General features: G+C 43.9%; 1 protein-coding gene across 1 annotated transcript in view; it reads left to right on the top strand.

Annotated features, from left to right (window-relative positions):
• Positions 1–2,093: 2,093 nt before the first annotated feature.
• LOC119432426 (HEAT repeat-containing protein 3-like) overlaps positions 2,094–19,225 on the top strand; it is a 50,597-nt gene continuing 33,465 nt past the window's right edge. The window contains exons 1-3 of the mRNA XM_037699596.2: positions 2,094–2,345; positions 4,522–4,694; positions 9,791–9,875. Of these exons, the coding sequence (XP_037555524.1) occupies positions 2,208–2,345; positions 4,522–4,694; positions 9,791–9,875 (396 nt within the window). The 5' untranslated portion in view covers positions 2,094–2,207. The remainder of the gene's footprint in view (positions 2,346–4,521; positions 4,695–9,790; positions 9,876–19,225) is intronic.

A 19,225-nucleotide genomic window follows, 5' to 3' on the forward strand; every position in this document is an offset into this window, starting at 1 on the left:
GCCTGTACATGGCCTGCGCTACCCGCCGGGGTCGCTCAGTCAGCTAAGGCGTTTCGCTGCTAAGCACGAGGTCGCGGGATCGAATCCTGGCCGCGGCGGCCGCATGTCGATGGAGGCGAAATGCAAAAACGCCCGGGTGCTTGCGTTGTAGTGCACGTTAAAAAAAACCCAGGTGGACAAAATTAATCCGAAGCCCTCCACTACGGCGTGCCTCATAATCAGAACTGGTTTTGGCACCTAATACCCCAGAAAGAAGAAGAAGACGTGGCCTGCGCTTCTGTGGTTATAACATCACGCGCGTCGGAGGTGCCGGCGCGGCTGCAGCAGCAGTTGCGGCAGATGCACGGGAGGAGCGGTGACCGCGGCGGCGCTTGTGTCGGCGTAGTGTGGTGCCATATGAAAAAAAAAAGTATGATTTCATAATGTATGCAGCCCATCTATACTGCCTAAACAGCTTCGCTGGTAATCCGTCCCCGTATGAATGTTGCGGCCCCACGTATTTTTTGCAGCGAAACTGTTATAGTATAGGTTCCAGGAGATCGCGTCCGGCAACAACCCGAAGTAGATCAACAATTTCAGACGCGTCGAGCCACGTTCTGGCGTCGTATGAAAACGTCGGGACGGCGGCGTTTTTAAACTTCTGGATCCTAAAAAACTTCTTGCTTGCGTTTCTTGCTTGACCCGCGCACCATCAGAATTGGCATAATAGTTCAGCGGAAACCCACTAGGTGGAGAGAGGTAATTAAATGGAGAACGAGACATCCATTCAATCGTAACAATTGCTACAAAGGAAACCCCATACGGGTCCCTCGAAAGAAAAGCCTCAGAGTTGAAGAAAAATTTGTCCTGGTCCGGGACCCGAACCCAGGACCACCGCCTTTCCGGGACAGCCGCTCTACCATCTGAGCTAACCAGGCGGCTATCAGATGGCAAGGCGAAGTCGAATTTATCAGTCAGTCCCGGACCAGGACGAATTTTTCTTCAACTGCGAGGCTTTTCTTTTGAGGAACCCGTATGGGGTTTCCTTTGTAGCAATTGCTACGTTTGGGTGGATGTCTCATTTTCCATTTAATTACCTCTCTCCACCTAGCAGGTTTCCGCTGAACTATTATGTTAAAACACTTGCCTTTGCTTCGAGTTGTTGATATAAGTAAGAGCGGCCCGTTCAGTATCATTGGTATCAAGCGGACTCGCCCGAGCACTCGATCGTCGCGTTGGTTTGCTTGGTTTGGTCTCGTTCGCGCTTGTTTCGATTGTAATGGTTTGCGATTGTTTTGTAATTTGATTGTATGCGCGACGTGAATTGTGTAGTACTTTCTGGAAGCCAAGCAGCCCCAGCGATTACAGTGGAGCCTTCTACGAGTCATGTATAAAAGCCGATGCGCTTAACCCGCAGATGAGATTTTCGACGATTGCCGACTCTGCTACATGTCTCTCACAAATTTTTTGCCTCAGTATATCGCGAAATTAAAACACGCATATAGCTGCGCTCAAACTTCGCATTAGGGAGTATCGTAATCGTCGGTGAATTTTTGTTCTCGGATTTGTTTCCGTTTGCGGCTCCACCATGGCTTACGAGCTCAGAGGGTCTTGTTCATAGAGTTTCTCACTATATTACATTATAGTGAGAAACTCCAAGACGAGTTTACCGAGGACGGTACAATTATTAAAATACTTGAAACTATTTCGCTGTGTCCGCCAACGTCTAAGAACATCGGTGTCCGCATCCCACAGCAACAGCTTAAGAAACGTAGTTCTCGAAGGCCATGCTTTTTTCGTACTGCAGTGCTATAAATTATGTGGCCGCCATGTTTTGAACCAGGTACTGTTTGAACATCATTTGTTATTAAGAAAGTTTAATCACAAATATTTTATTTATAAATTAATTAAAACTATGATTGTAATTATGGTAAAATAAATGGCGACCATGGCGCCACTTGTCACTTTTGGCGCCTGCATTATACAGCGAAAAGCATGGCCTTTGAGATTGTTTTATTACTCTGTGGGAGTTGTCGTTAGGTCTGGGGCGTACGATGTGGACACATTTGGCATAGGTGAGTTGTATGTTGGCAACGTATGTGTTATAGTCTTTATCTTTTTTTTTTTTTTTTTTCCGTTAATCATGGCCGCGGCCAGCACTCATGTGAGCCGACGTGACTAAACCTGCACAATTGTTAAGTTCGCTGATTTAAAATTCGCCGATCCAAATGGGCAAGGCAAAACCTAAAAAACATACGTCCCGACGTAACAACCCTACTGGAATGCCATCGGCTCGTGACATGGAAGAGGAGGTAATACTTGAGGACACGGATGTCAACAGCTCTGTCGAGGAACTGTGCGACATGGTAAGAGTCGAGTTACATTTTGCACGTGGTATCTAAAAACACATTGGTGTCAGACAATTGCTGGTTTTGGTTCAGTTTTCACTGTTTGTATCTGGTGAAATTTTAGTTGTGTGACTGGCAGCCTGCACTCTAAACAGAGAGCAGTAGTGTCGAAATACTTTTACACCTGGTGATTTGTTGATCGCCAAGTTCTAGAGAGAGAAGGAAGACAAGTGTACGGCAAGTGACGGCTGTTGCTTTTGCGCTCAAGCCCCACAAGCGCTCATTAGTTAGAGTTCACGTGTGTTTACCGTGTGCTGGGTGCTCGCACGTGGCACAGAGCATTGTCCGTTTCCTGTGACAAATGTGGCGATTAGCCTTCGCGCGCTTATGTCGTTTGCGTGCTTAAGCTTCACTGGCTTGACACTAGTGAAGCGGAAGCTTGCAAGTTTCGCGTGCAGTATAATTACGCTGGGCGCGACAGGTAAGTGTGTATTTGTGGTGCACTCGCTCCAGGAGCCAGGTATGACTGGTTATATCACAGCGGCTGCATCGGAGAGGCTTGTTCATGAAGTAACTAACTCCATATGAGCGTCATGTACAGAAAGTTGAATGGGCACGCCGAGCTAATCATACTAATGAATAGAATTCAGTGGGTGTCGTATATCGGGTGCCGTTGGCCCGCGGACGCGAATACATTGGACAGACTAGCAGATGCATAAACACCAGACTAAGAGAGCACAGCAAGAATGTAAGTGACGGTAGTCAGGGCCATCTTGGGTTACACTGCCGTAAATGTGGTGATAAGACTACGCATTGTCGTACCAAGCCATGAAAGCCTAAGTTCAAGAAAAGTGGGATTGTATCTCGACACAAAGATTAGTGCGTCAGAGAAATAATTGAGGCGGTTAAGATTGCTCATGCGGGAGAAATGTGTGTGAGCACATCACTAACACTGACTAAGGAAGAACTACGGTTTTTAGATGGTTGGCGATTGGGTCCATGTTGATATCACCTTGTGCCATTCATGCTGACTGATGTTCTTTCCTTATCCCCTTGATTTTCCTTTCTTGCTGACGCTTCATATGTGTACATATGCCTAGCATCGTCAGTAGAATAAACAATTGGAAGTCAGCGCTCTTTTCACTCTGTCTCTATCGTCGTCCCTTCCTTGTTATTTTTCGCACTGTTACACAAGTTGCAATGAATCCGACTAGCCCAGCAAGCTACCATTCTGTCAATTCAGTGTTTAATAGACATCTTGCGGCATATTGCCCTGTGCTCTTTTATTACTTTGTTGTTATTCGTATTTAGTTGATGCATGCTCAGTTAATGCACACTTCTGATCATGATGTGTACGTGCTTGCTTGCTGTGCATTTTGCATGACTATATTGTACGGAGGTCAAGACACTTGTCTAAAATACACAGATCACATGCTCTGGACTGTGCTGACAACATTAGCGATAACACGTGGTATGAAACCAGGTGGATGTGGCCATTACATTTACGAGATGCCTTGTTTCCTCTCATCCTGCTGGTTGCCTAATGCTTTGACAGCTGCTTGCCGTCAGGCGCATGTTCTAGAGAAGTGTCTTGACCTCTGTACAGCCATTCTTGGGAGTTATGATGTCACATGCATGTTCAGCATATATGGAGGGAAGCCTGATGTTAGGAAACATTGGGGAGCTTTATAAATTGGGGACCCAAAGTTGGCGTACACTATCAGCTGAGTGTACAAAAAATGCAAGAGGAAATTGGGGTTTTGGGTGAAAAAAAGCCACTTGGGGACGCTACTTCGAAAGCTTCCTATCCTGTTAGTAAATAATCTTCCCAGGCTTCCTTGTTATTTATGTTCAATAACTAAACATGTCAAAATACCTAAAAATTTAACGAAAAATATCTAGGGGGATTTTATTAAAAATACCTAGGATTCCATACATGCTGAGTTAAAGAATAAAGCCAATAGTTGGAATCGAGCTCACTCTGGCAACATATTTGTATGTTCTGAAATGCATTTAGTTTTTTGAAAAAGTATTTTTTCAGTGCTAAGTAATGAAATAAAATTCCTCATTTCTACATATATGTGATCATCAACAAAAACTGCATCAAACCAGTTTTCTGTTGCACTTATGTGCAACATATTGTAGAGGCCTTGCATCATCTCCTGTCATTCATGTGTGCATTCTTTTATTGTAGCTCCAAGGAAGTAAATTGGAGGAACGAGAATGCGCAGCAAATGTTATGGCCAGTATTGCAAGAGACCCAGCCTCCTGCGAATCACTTCTGAAAGCATCAGTTATACGAACAGCAGCGCCACTCCTGCTTGACAAGAACACTGCTGTGCGACACTGCATTGCTGGAGCGCTTCGGTAAGTGACCTATAATTTTGCTATGTACATGGGGCATTGCATTTCTATACACTTTTGCCATGACATGTGCTAAGTGTATGGACATTTCAATTAGCCAATGCAATCAGCCAACACGACGTGTATGCTAGTGCATGCCATGTAAACATTTATTGGGCAGATTTGTTACTGCAGATTCTTTATATATATATATATCACATACAGAGATAAATTAGTGTTTGACATTATCATAGTGCTTGTTCCATGTCAGGTGATGGCCTTGTTTCCCAGCTGTGGCAGCTGCATTTTGCAGCAGTATTGGCCGCATTGCCAGCCATAGTAATTGATTGTTTATTATGGTAAATAAAATTATGGAAGGGAAGGAAATGACTGCTGACCGCACTGTAACTGTCCAGCGCAGTCTGCTGACACCTGAGCAGCGGACAGCAGTGGGCAGATGGGGGTAGGGTAGTAAATTGCCAGCCATGGATGGCCATGATTAGTTTGGACAGTGTCCTCAATAGCCCAAGTGTTACATTGGAATGTTAACCCCTTACCATGTCGTGAATCATATATGATACAGATAAAACTTGAAACTTATTAAAGTCAAAGAAAGAAAATCTTACATATTTAGCCAGCATCTTTATCATGTCTAGCAATGAAATACACAGAGACCGCAACTCTGCAAACAATTTCCGAGTTATTTTCTTCTTGAAAAATGTATGGGAGCACCAATTTACATAACATCCAAAATGTTTGTAAATAAAGGGCTTATTTTGATAATTTTTGCAACTGAAATCAGTACGCAAAAAATACCATGTTTGTTTGCTATTTATTACCATACTGTAATGTGTTGAAAGAGATAGGCATTCAGGTGGTTCTGCAAGGCAAATATTAATTGCTGTGTTATATACGATGCAGCATGCAGTTACCTTGTTTACTTGATTCTAATGCACCCTCGATTGTAACATGCACCCATTTCCCGTGACCAAAAAAAAAAAGCCCTTTGCGGTACCGCGCACCTCATGCTTTCAGACACATATACAACTTTCTCTCATTTGGAAAAGCAAAGATTTACTCCAAATGCACTAAAGTTGCGATGAATAAAGAAAGTCGCAGTTTCACCCGAAAGGCGAAGCATCGATTGCGATAGCGAATTAGTAGACAGCTATACGAAGTAAGGATAGTAGTTTTATCAGGCCGTATAAACTTGTAAACATTTGCTTACCAACTAAATTAACAAGCGTGACATCACGCGCGCACTAGCGAACATGAACACATTCACAAATTAACACACTTGAAGAACTAAGGGAGGACGCAAGATGTGCCCAGGTGCTGAGGCTAGCCGCTACGTCTTCAGGCCGAAGAATACTCGCCCAGGTCGGTCGGAAGCCACAAGCTCCTCTTCTCCCGACACCTTCGGCGCCGTGGCTGCCCGTGATGTCCGCCATTGTTCACCCCCTTCCAAGCAACGTGGGAGTAAATGAAATAAGTCGGAGGCGTTACCATCACCGCAGAGCCATCCTCAACGATAGTACAGCTCCATGCATTTACACAGATGCTGCTGTTTCACATAATCACGTCAGTACTGCCTGGACGAACAGCGACGGCAGCAACACAGCAACAACTACTCATAGCACACAATTAAGTACGACCGGTGCAGAACTACAAGCGATTCTAGAGGTTGCTCAGGCAGCCAGATATGGCCGCCTCAAGCATCACCGCCCTCTACACATTTACACGGATTCGCAAGACGCCATTCGTGAACTTAACAAGATTGACGCACACCCACTGGCAACCGCCATCCACGAAGAAGCAACACTTCTGCGGCACAAGGGAACTGAGCTGCACATTTATTGGACACCGAGTCATATGGGCGCAGGAGGGAATGAGCGAGCGGACGCGCTCGCGCGGGGAGCATATTTACCCACCCCCTATTCTCCTTGCCCCGTTTCCGTCACAGCTCGATCGGCAGAAGATGTCGACGCTGTCGATGCTCACCTGCAGCTCCGACAGCATAGAAAGCTTGCTCTACAAGCGCTTCTGCCCGAAGGCCATGACCCCCTCCCTCCTGGGCTTCCACGCCGGGAACGCGTGGCACTCCGCCGTCTACGCACCGGCACGGCAGTCACGCCTGCGTTCAAAGCCCAATACATCGACAAGTCGCTTGACCCCACCTGCGGAACTTGCACCACGGGTGCGCCAGCCACAGCCCACCACTTGCTATGGACATGTCCTGGCCTGTCATCACTGCGAAGAATCTGCCTTGCTGGGCTGCAGAGCTCAGTCGCCACTCACTCGATGACTGCGGAAACTCACTGTTAACACACTGTAGTGAGGAAGTGCAGCAGCAGCAGCCAGCGAATTGACCTTCGTGCTGCCTCTCATTTCAGTGTGAACTGTAAGCGGTGAAAACACAGCGTGTGGCGGACTCTGTCCCCATTGCAGATCGCTTTCAAGATAGGGCCAAGGTGATCGTATCACCGAAGTCGATCGTCGTATAATACGTCCTGCTTCAGTCCACTGAAACCCTTCCGTGTTGCTTTGCTGGCGAAAATGCTCTCCTTCTGTTTGCGCCAGTACCGCACACAACTTTCGGGTACTTCGAATGCCCGTGATACAGCCCGATTTCCATCCGCACACATGATCACTTTCCTTTTTAATGCAGTATCGTGATGAAATCGGCACTTCATGCTGATAGAGCAAGCGCAGGAAAACGGGAAGACAGATGGTAGTCTAAATGCCTAAGCACATGTATTACAGCACATGGAGGAAAAGGAAGCTAGGGCAGCTAGGCTGTGGTGGCTAGAATAGCTAGGCTCGAAGCGCGTACGAGGTGGTCATATTGAAATGCTGATGGCGATATGGCAATGGAGATTTAGGGTCATACTCTATTGTAACGTGCACGAATTTTTGGGCCCGTTTTATCGGAAAAAAAATTGCGCGTTAGATTCGAGTAAATACGGTATGGGTTTTTTTTTGTGGTAGAGAGCCAAATTTGTTTCTTCGCAGGAAGACAAATTTTGTGGCAGAATATGTTTTTATAAGTTAAACAATTTCTTAGCATCATTATTGTCATGAGTATGTGAAAAATGAAAAATGCTAGCAAAGTTTACAATACACTTAGAGTGGGGCCTACCGTGTTCCAAGAGCTATTGACAACAGCCGCAACAAAGAATTCACGGTACAAGAGCAAGAAGGCATTTTTCTGGCTTACATCAGTCTCTAAAAGATTATGAAAAAAAAAATGCACAAAGGGAAGTGCTGGAAAGGTTCCAGCCTCACTATTGTCAATCAAGGATAACATCGTCAAAATTAAAATAAATTTGAACTAAATGCAGCTTCTTACCGCAAAGTTTCAAGTTTTTTCAATGGCTCAGATATTTTTTGCTGGCTTTGTGCATTTCGAATGCCCTTCTGTTTTGGTCACAAACTGTACCCTTAACTTCATGGTGTACCACGTGTGATACTCGATAACTTTTGCTAATAAAATCACAATCATGCATTTCTTTATGAAATCAAGGTTTCTTTGGGCATATCTAGCCTGAACAAAAGCTTGTCTAATTTTCTCACAAGAAACTAAACATTTATGCAATATATGGTTAAAGCAAATCACTAGGTTTGTAAGAGCTTGTTCAGCTTTAATCTTGCTGTTCTGTTGCTTGTTAAAGTTGTTCAACGTTCTTATTCAGTAGATTACAAGTTGCCTATCCCAGTTGCGCCATGTTTATGATTAGTAGTTTGTGTTCTGCTTAAATGTCTCTATGAATAATGAACGAGAAGAAACGGAACCGAGGGGCCCGATTTTTATCGATCATATCATAAGAAGCCAACAAACAATGACACCAAGGACGACATAGGGGAAATTACTTCTACTTACTAATTGAAATAAAGAAATGATAAATTAATGAAACTGAAAATGGATGAAAAAACAGCTGTCCGCAGGTGGTGAACGAACCCACGTCTTCGCATTACGCGTGCGATGCTCTCACCATTGAGCTACCGCGGAGCCCTTTTCCCATCCACTTTCTGGGGTATTTATGTTTTTTACAACTAGAACTAACTCTGGGAGTGTTAGCCAGCGCCACCACTCGCAAACCTAGGGGCGGATGTGGAACATCCTTTCTGCCGCAGGCGTCACGAGCACGTGATCTTTTTGGATGATGGCAACTGGCCAATAAACCCACATATGCTACCTGAAGGCATCAGTGTTGCCGGATTCGAGCCCTCATTATGTAATGAACGAGAAGAAAGGGAACCGAGGGGCCCGATTTTTATTGATCATATCATAAGAAGCCAACAAACAAACTATGAATATGTCTGAATATGTATGAATATGTCAAATGAAGATGTCTATGAATAATGACATTTCATTTGCTGTAATCAAGTTATTGAATTGTCTTTCATAATTGCCTAAGTCATGATCCTTGCGGACCTTTAAACATGAAATAAAGCTTTTTTTCCCTCCGTATGATTTATTTTATACATTCCTAAATGTTCTGCTTGTTACATTCCAATATATTTGGTGTATGTAGTACGGCATTGTGTTTTGACACTTGTAATTTTGTTGGTAACACTGTGCATATTTAATTTTCACTTGTACTGACCATTTTCGATGCTATGTATGTGCTCTTCTACATATAATAATTCAGGGACCCATTGCCATCTTTGGCTTTAAGACTTTCATATTTATATGATTTGCACCAAATTACTGTATGTCCAATTGATAAGGGCACTGAAGTCATCCTGTGATTTTTTCAAATGTCTGTTTGCTGATCTATGTGATAACTTGTACAGCAAGGGTTTGCAGTTACATGGCTACTTCATCTGAATAATTTGTTTAGTGACTTGCCTGCTGTGTGGTCAGTGAAGTGTGACAAACGTGAAGCTGTTGTGCTACAATTGTTTAATTTTGAATGTGCATTTATGCACTTTATGTTCTTAGCTTATTGACATCACCTCTAAGCAGTGCAGCAAAGCCAGATGCTATGGAATTTCGATTTCGTTTCAGCTGTGCAGCACCTCTCATGTATTTAAGGTTGGAGTGCAATTGGTTCTAACAATGATGAGGCATCTCTGTTCAGACTGCTTTACATTTTGTTATGTCTTTTTCTTAATAGGAACATAAGTGCCATTAGCCATGAAGCATGTCATGCACTCATTGATTTTGATGTCATGACACCATTAGTAGGCCTTCTAAAGCAGGTAAGTTTGTGTTCACTTCCTTGTGTAGGCATTGTCTCACTTCTGGATACATTCATTTAATTTCAGAATGTTTCTGTTCCCAAAATAGATGGAAATAGACCAAACTTGTTGCATTTAAAATGTGAAGTTCTTGTGGCTGATGGGAGCAAAATTTCGATTCAAGCTATTAAATATTTTGTAAAAGTTGACAAATTCTAAAATCGAAACTTTTTTCCCTTCTTTAATTCCTTTTTCTTTTAATTTACAGGGAGAGTTACAAGCTGCATGTTTTTGAGCGTCAGAAACTTGCAAAATTGAGATTCTAGGCAGCTGTATATATTTCTTTTGTGTGTGTATTTGAGTGACTACGACTTTTGCGAAAGCCTGTGTGACTGAAATGGGCAATTTTGTGTGATCTGTAAATTAACATGCAGATTTTCTGTCAGGCAGAGTGTGCAGAATTGCAGTGACTGGTTTTTATGCAAATTTATGGTGTTATTGTCTGAATTTTTATTTAGCACGTGTGCTTTTTTTTTTTTTCTTTTTTTCTGTGTGGGCTTATGTGTGAAACATGCTGGAGCAAGCTAGCAAGGTGGGCGAGTTGGTTAAGATTCATCGTAGTAAACGTGCAATATCAACATGGACAAAAAGAAGACAAACACACCAATGCCATGCCGTGTTGTCATGTTTTTCTTCCTTTTGTCTGTGTTGCTTTTGCGCTGTTACCAAAAGTACGATATATTTGACAGTCTGAAACTGTTCTGAAGGACCGTTAATTAAAGTTTCTTTCAATGTCCATCATTGGCTTCAAACAGTGCAATTATATAACTAGCCTATCAGAGTGGTGTCAAATTTATTTCGACATCAAATGCCCTCACGTTGAAAGCTTTTGACTAACATTAATAAAGTATAAACTGCATGCAAGCGATCTTGTGCGCGACAGCGACAAGCGACGCGATGGAGATGGCTGTCGCGTTTGCTCGTCGCCTTGAAGTTGTACAGCACGCGAGCAACGACTTTGAGCGACTTCTCCCCGGTGTTGCTGGTATGAAGGCAGCAAATACGCGCCGAAAATGGCGTGACGCGTGCTTTATTAATTTAAGTTGATGCGTTTTACTCTAAAGAGCAGCATAAATATTTCTAAAGGCCCTGAACTACGTTCTTATCCTTGCCCGTATTAAAATTTAGTCGTTTGCTTGTTCCGTGCGACAATCGGTAGTATTTGACTGATGTACATTCTGTTCTGGCATCGCGCTATTGGCTAGTCGCTCATAGCACTTCCGGGCAAAGAGCGGCGAATTCTAGATTTTCAGAACCGGAGCGATCGAGCGATCGGTTCGCGTGACTGCCCATTTCGTCGCTCGAAGCCGTCGCTCATCGCCGTCGCGCACAAAATCGCTCTCATGCAGTTTGGGCTTAATGATTCCGATATCTTACTTCTTGACTGCGCTTGAATTTGGTCATATTGTCTGGTACAAATATTTTTCACTGAATTTATAATTTTTACCTTTATACCAGGCATTAAAAAAAGCAAGCATAATAATTAATTGTTTCACTGTTCCTCGATGGAGGTGAACTGAGAAAGTTGCTTTGTATGAGTGCAAGTTCAAAAAGTACCAGACAGCCAAGCTTAGACCATTGAGTGCCATTCCTGAGTATACTTTGGCGAAAGGCACAATGCACACCTCATGCAACAGCAGCAGCATGTGTTCATTTTACATTTTGCACTCACTGTCTGCTGCTGCTGGCATTAAAGCACACATTTCTGAGTGAATTGGTAATGAGTACCATAGTTGTAAGCATACTACACATTCTATACCGTAGGTGTCCCTGTTTCTGTCTTCACGGTTTTTATCATTTAGCGCTTACACATACTGGTAATGGCAGTAGTACTTGGGTTGAAGAAAACGGCTACCAATAGTTCAAACTTAATTTCCCCAGCAGTTTATATTGCGCATATGACAAGTTCTGCTTGGTTGTGTTGAGCTCTCCAACTTGGAAGATCTGTTCAGAGGCACGCCGCTCTTGAGCAATGGCTGTGTTGAATAGCAGCGAAAATCAATGCATATTTGTATTGAGTTTTCTTACCAATTTCCATACAAGGGCAAGTCTCGCCGGTCCAGTGATGTCCTTTTGTCTGCTGAGTGCCACAGACAAGTGGCAGTGGTTTAAGATTTTGTTGTGATTGCTGCGCTACTAGATGGGGCCAGCTTCTTGGAAAATCGTTTTTTTTTTTTTTTGTGGGTGCGATGAGTCTGGCTTCCCTGTGTTTTAAAAATGGTGGTGTGGCATTAGGCAGCTGCAGTAATGACAGCCACCTTTTTGAATACCAGAATCATCGTGTTCTTGGATGTTTCTTCACCGCAAGCAAACAATTAGAACCTCCAGTGAGCCAAGTTCGGCACTTCAACTTAGTACTGTCAATTGCAAGGAAGAGTTCGATTCTCTGGTGTCCTTTGTCATATTGACACAGCTCAATGAAAATGTCCTGTGGAGTACAAGAAATGTCGAGCTTCATATAGACTGTTTCTTTCGCAATGCCTATCTGCAACTCATTAACTCTTTCCGTACCGCACCCATTGAGCATCGTTAGCGCTCTATCGATGGTTTGAAACGCCGCTTTCGAGACCTTCCATGCCTCTCACGGACATACTGCGCTATCGGACGGGAAGGAGGAGAACAATATTTTAGTTTTCTAAGCAGTTAGCTTTTTTCCCATGAGGCGGTGATTTTTAAACTGCTGTCAGGAGTGACAACAAAAGAAGAAGAGAAAGTGATAATATGATCAAAGATACAAAAGGGAAGATTTCAAAAAGGAAGAAGTGAAGCGAGCGCGTGGAGCCACCATCTTAGAGAAGGTGGCTCATTTTGTCACTTTCTAAGGCTCTCTTCTCGGTAATATTGACCCCTTAGATGTTTTCTATCAATAATGTATTACTTTAGCTCGACATAATATTTACCTTTAGTGTCCCTTTAATATTTTTTCTGGATTTATGGCAAGAAAAACAATATTTGTTGTGTTGCCACATGCATCACCTGCTGGTAGCAGCATAATTTAGGCATTGCTAGTGTTTACTTAGCACACCACCACCTTAACGCTGACAACCACATGTATACACTTAGTGGGACTTCCCTGGACTCTTGCTAAGTCTTACTGATAGCTCGGCATTAATATTTCTAAAAACTTGTCTTTGTGCATGCATGTTGCCTGCATAACTCGCAATGCTAACCGAACGCTTGCCTACATTCTCTGTAACCTCTCCGGAGCACCTTCATCTTTAAAAATTAACCCTGTACAAAACTTTAATTCGCCATAAACTGTAATATGCATCTACCATCTTGGTCAAAGAGTCAATCAAACTCATCACAGCCCTTGAATCTGTCGAGAATTGCTCTGCATGGTTCATACTATTGAATTATTCCTATCATGGCAATGTTTCATCCACGAAAAACACTTACCCGAGCCAGTCTTTCTTCAGACCATAAATATTCTCGCCTCTGCCTCTTTCAGAAACTTAATCAGTTGTTAGGAAGTGACCTCCTTTCTTGACCTATGTACATTTCTTGGTGTATAGATTTCATATTCAAATTTGGTGTCCCATCTTGTCTAACTAATCTATTCAATTGCTCTTTCATTCCAAAAATCAGCAGTGAATAAAAAGAGCTCCTCATTTCTATCACTGTTATTACTGACCCCGGCAGCTTCAAAACTACCATAAGGCATGCTTCTTTTGTCAGTCATGTATCTAACAACTCCTTTCGGTAATGCCTTCATGCTTTTAAAGTATTTCTAGTAAATAAATACTAAAATATAGCCTTCCATTTTTTTAATCATTAGCTGCAGTTTTGCATGCTTTGGAAATCGCTGAAAGATTTTTCTTTTGGTGCCAGCCTGATGCTTTCATAATGAGGTTGTTTCACAATGTAGTGATAGTCATGTTTTGTGACTGGCCAGATGTGGCTTCCTTGATGGCAGGTTGCAGCAGCTCTATTGTTAGCCACTTTTCACAATACACTTTTGCTTTATTTTTTTTCCCCTCTATGTGGATGTTGGTGTTAACAGGTGCATTTGTTTCAGATGGATTATCTCAGCTTTTGGTAAGCATTATCTGGCACATTGTGGTGCAACACACACTTCTTACCAATAACACAAATTTCCTTGTTGACAGGTGTTGTGTGTGTGTTTGATTCAGAAGAAAATTCATGACTGCAAGGAAAGCACCTTAGTAGGAATTTGGCTGTTTTTAGTGTTTAAAGAAGAGAGGAAGAAATAATAATTCTTTTCTCTTTTTTTTCTCTCTTTAATTTTTCACTTTAAATATTCTCTTCAGTCGTAATGTACACATTTGTGTATGCAACCTATCTTTGCCTGTTCTGTCCAGCGGTGGTAAGGAAAGAAACTGGACATTGAGCTGCTGATAAATAGAACCTCTTGTATAGTACTCACTGTGGCTCTACTTGGCGTTAGTGCACTGAGCACAGCTGCAACGGGACCACTTTGATGAAGGCACTACCATGTTTGACGGGATGTTCGGCATGGTGCGTTATTTTAGCAATGGCGAAGTAACCGTTTTTCCTCTCTTGTAATGCTTGCAGCCAATATCTAACTTGTTCACATGCTGTGAGTTTGCATGAAAAAACCTGACATGAATGACTGCACACTAAATTTTGTTCACATGCTGTGAGTTTTCATGAAAAAACCTGACATGAATGACTGCACACTAAATTGAAATTTAATTTTTCTGTAAGCATGAGGACTCGCTAGAAAATACACAAAGCATCACCTTACGACCTTGACTTTCTTTCTCTGGAGTGTAGTGCCTTGGAAAAAAATTTTATAACTTTGACACGTTTATCAGCAGTCCTTCAAAATTAATGACTGAAGGGAATATAGCTTTAGTGCAGAATGGCCAGCATAAAATGAAGTTTCTGACAGACTAATTCTGATGCTACTGCTCTAGCAGTCTTTCTGCCCCTTGTTTCATATTCAGTTGAGTTTCAAAACAGACAATGGGATGATTTTGTGCCACTGTCAAGGTTGGTGGTGCCCGGTGCGTCCGATTAGTCGTGGCCACGCAGAGCGCCATGGCATAGAGGAGGCCAACGGCCTCCAGCGTGAGTGTAAGGGTTCGCCGTACGCACGCGGGCCTACGTGCCACATCGCCGTCCATCATTGACCTGAGGCGGTAGCCTGAAATATGCAACAGCACGCCTATGGCACGCGCTGCTTGCCGTTTTTAAATGCCCTTCTGGTGCAGGTACAAAGGGCATGTTGACTATCGCGGGGGACTCGTTAAGAATGAATGGGGCCGCTACGCGGCCCGCGCGCCGGAATGGCGTGAAATATGAAGCGCTTTCGGAAAGGCGCGCGGTGGTCTCTGGGGGCCTGGCGGCGCGCGCTGCATGTCGTGAGGACGTCCGGCCGGTTGACGGGCTAGTCGTCCCCGCGGGCCTGACGCTGCCGTTCGTTGCATGGGATTAGTGTCGTCTCGTGGCCTGCCATTTCAATGTCTGTCTTCCGTGTTATCCTCAAAGCTTTTCGCATTGGCCTTCACTTAAAGAAAATAGTTATAATTCAGTGTTTCTTCTTCAGCCTGCGATTGTTACCTTGAAAGCTCAGGTGTTCGAGTGACAATTTCCATTGCTGTTGCCCTCTGCGGCGCTCTGCCTCGTTTGGCGACACCTATATGTGCCGAATGGCCCATATTAATTGAAAAGTGCAATGTCTGTCATTGTGAAAATTATGTCCAGGGCCACTTCATAAGGTAATACCCTCCAGCAGTGCATTGATACATAATAATGAGCAGTTTCACCAGCAAAGTGTGTGCCTTGCCCTAGTCTTCATTTTCATTTTTCCGGCGGGGGCAAGGGCTTGGTAGACTTACCCCCTCTCTCCCTCTATACATATAGGTAAAGTTTTTTAGATCACGCATGTACGCTAACACCTTTATTTTCACGTTTCACCCGTATATAACCAGGTTCCTTGGATATGGCCCTCAAATTAAATTACATTAAATTATGAACTAAACTTAATTTTGTTGTTTTACAAGCCAAAACAGTATTCTGGTGATGAGGCACGCCGTAATGGGGGACACAATTTATTTTGGGCACCTCGGGATGTTTACTAAAGCGAATGGCTTTCTTTGGCTCTTTCGGCCGTTTTCGTGGTTGGATGATAGTCGGATTCGGCAAGGAAAACGCTTGTTTGAGCTATTAGCTTGCATTGACAATTATCGTTGATGGTTTCGGCACAATTTCCGCACACAAGCGTACGTGCTACAGCCATAGTTGTTCTGAGCTCACTCCCCTACTCATTTCAATATCCACCGGCGTTCGTCACAGGAAACCGAAAGCGCTTTACGGGTCCATCAAGAAGAGGGGGGAGCAGAGAGAGAGAGAGAGCTGTGCCCCTAGGCCGGTATTTTGTAGCGATGTGTTATGCTTTATTCTATACTAGTCTTATCATCCACCGCTTACGGCCGGTTGATATCGTTGATAACGTGAGCGGACCGCCGCTCTGACCACTGACCAAGCGCGAAAAGGCATTAGCATCGGAAAGGCATCGCTACAAAATACCGGCCCTAGGTGGATTGGAACCTCGGTACCAGCAAACAGTCAAAGGTACTCAGCCGATGTTACAGAAGGAAAAAATACTCTGCCTGGACTGAGCGGTTACACCGTTAACTTTCGCCCATAAAGCAGCACCAACTTGAAAGAAATTAAATGAGGCCACTGGTAAAATGTGAAAACTAGGATAGCATAGAGGAGGAATAAATAGCCTTGTCTCATCAATTCACCACCAAGGACAATGAATGAAGTTTTCTTCTTGACAGGAGATAACTCTGTGTGCATCTGCAAATCCTTACCACAAACGGGGCAAAGGCGCAACAGCACTAAATTTTTGTGAATATAGTACGCGGAAAAAAATGATGACCTCAGGCAGCATAACAGCCGAAGCTGGTTTTTAACGTGAGAACCCAGTGTTTCTCGTAGGACCGTCTGCGTGCGAGATTTTTTGGGGTCGGTGGAGCTTTGCAGGGTAGCCAACTTACACAGGAGTGGTAAAGGTCCATTCTCGGAAGCATAAGTCATATGTGTGTCTCGGTTGAAGTGCTCCGAGTGTTCCGTCAAACTGAAGCTTTCTAAGCAGACCCTCCCGAACTTTGCTGACCATGGCTGCTGCTGCCTTGCCAAACAGCTCTCACGTAAAAATAAAAGTACGGAAATTTTGTGCATCCTGTAAGTCGGTTGCCGTGCAAAGCTCAGCGGAAATTCTCGCCCACATGTCAAATTTGTGCACTTAAAAGCGGCGTTTACATGAATGAGAAGTGGCGCGTCGCATTCATGTAAACAACCGTAATCCGCTAGGAAGGCGATTCGCAGTAGTGATGCGTCAGGAGAGGATTTTCGAGGCGGGGCAAGTCGTTTCGCGTTGTGCATGTAAATGCTGGCGTATCACATCAAGGGAAAGAGACGGCTGCCCTTGTGTGCTCCTTTTCACTCACATCGAGAACGCAAATCGTCGGAAACACGCTCCAGCTTGTTTCGGGCAAAGGGGAATACGAAAAGTGAATGCTATTTCGTCTTGGCCGCTTTGAATTCTGAACCATTGGCACAACCCCTGAGCCTGCTGTCCAACGACACGAGTCGGTAATGGCTCAGGCTTCCACTAAGCTTCGGAGTAGCTAACAGTTTAAATGAATCGTTGCAACACGTGCTAGTTGACCACAGCTGCTTGCCCGATCGACATGGTGTGTACAGGCCAAAATGGTTAAGACAACGCTTCACGTCATGCACATGTGGCGACGAGCGTGGTACCGAACTCACTTTGAGGAGCTCATCGGTGCGGCTTTTTCCGTCAGTACATGCCTTTCACCGTTCGGGCTGCATCGAACCAATTCTTGCACCTTGGCCCATGCCTGCCTACGTTGGGACTGTTCGATGTGGCGGGTGGCAGCCGCCGGCGTCCGCGTGTTCGTTCAGGCAAACCGCACAAGGCATGAGTTTGCATAAATTAGTGCGCTTTGCGACTGATGGCGAACAGGCGGCGCGCTTTGCGTACCCGAGGCCAGTCCAGAGCACGTTCACCTGAGGATTGCCTCTCTGCTGGATTAGGGAAACGCCGCGGGAGCGCGCCTTCCTTTACCTGCCCTAGTGGGGAAATAAACAAAATGAAAAAGAGTGCAGTCGTGCCCGGAGCCAGCGCCTGTGGCCGCGCGGCGCTGCAAATGAAAAGGGCCTTCTAGAGAGTTCCATGAAAGATTTGCATGCCGTGCACGGTGTACCGGTGGTCCCAAGGGCACGCGGCGAGCGACGTGCATTCTTGCTCGGCCCCCGGTCTGGGCCACGGCAGAGCTCTGGCGGTGGTGTGTGCAATTCCAGGTTTCGGCAGCATTTCATACCACACCGCTTATCGAGTATTTTTTTTTTTCTTTTTTTTTGCGTTGCTGGGTTTGATTTCATGTAAAAAATATGGTCTATTTGTAAAGTTCTTAATTTTCATAACCGCTATACGGCACCTCAGAGGAATAATGAATGAGCTTAAGAATAGTGCAAAGACAAGCACTTCCCTTCATGTAGGAGTGCAGTCTTCACAAAAGTTTCTAAGCCTGGGAAATAATGTAGTGTGCCCCTGATAACAGTACAAAGGCACTGTTATTGTTAAAGAGGGAGGTACTGACAACAGTACTTCCCATGAACGGCCATTGACATACATGCAATGTATTTGAAAGGGAAGGAATCTGTTGTTGCACTATGGCTGGGTCATCATTGTGACACAAATGTTTATTATACATACCACTGTATTGGCAGGCATTATAGTGGTTTTGTGGAGTATGTCCCACTATGGTTTGCTGTCTCAGTGGAGGTAATGTATTTGTCATAGCAGGTTATGTTGATATTATAGCAAAATTGGCATTCGGGGGAAAAAAAGTCACGTCTGCTTAGCAGAAATTCTAAGGTTAGCACCACTTTCGAGATCTCCATCTGTCAAACATACTATGAAATGCCTTTGGTATTCTTGGCAAGTTTTGCAAAACCTGCCTCTAGCAGTTAAGGACTATCTTAACCGGAATGCCTATGCATTCATTAGCAGATTTTAGGGATGGGTATCTTGAAAGTAGTGCTAGTCTTAATATTTCTGTTAAGCAGACAGGGTTTCACTACTGCTTGACTTCAATTTTGCAGTTTCATCATTTGTCCTTAAGCAAACAATTAAAAGGTTGATTAGTGAATTTTAGACATTAACAACTTGTACATTGTGATTTGTTGTGTAAATAATGTCCACCTATTACTGAAATTCACCTCAGATAGGGAAATATTGATGTCTGGCACAGGCAATACTATATATAAAACAATGTGTGCGTGCGTGT

This window comes from Dermacentor silvarum, chromosome 1 (assembly GCF_013339745.2).
Source record: "Dermacentor silvarum isolate Dsil-2018 chromosome 1, BIME_Dsil_1.4, whole genome shotgun sequence".
Classification (NCBI taxonomy): Eukaryota; Metazoa; Arthropoda; class Arachnida; order Ixodida; family Ixodidae; genus Dermacentor; species Dermacentor silvarum.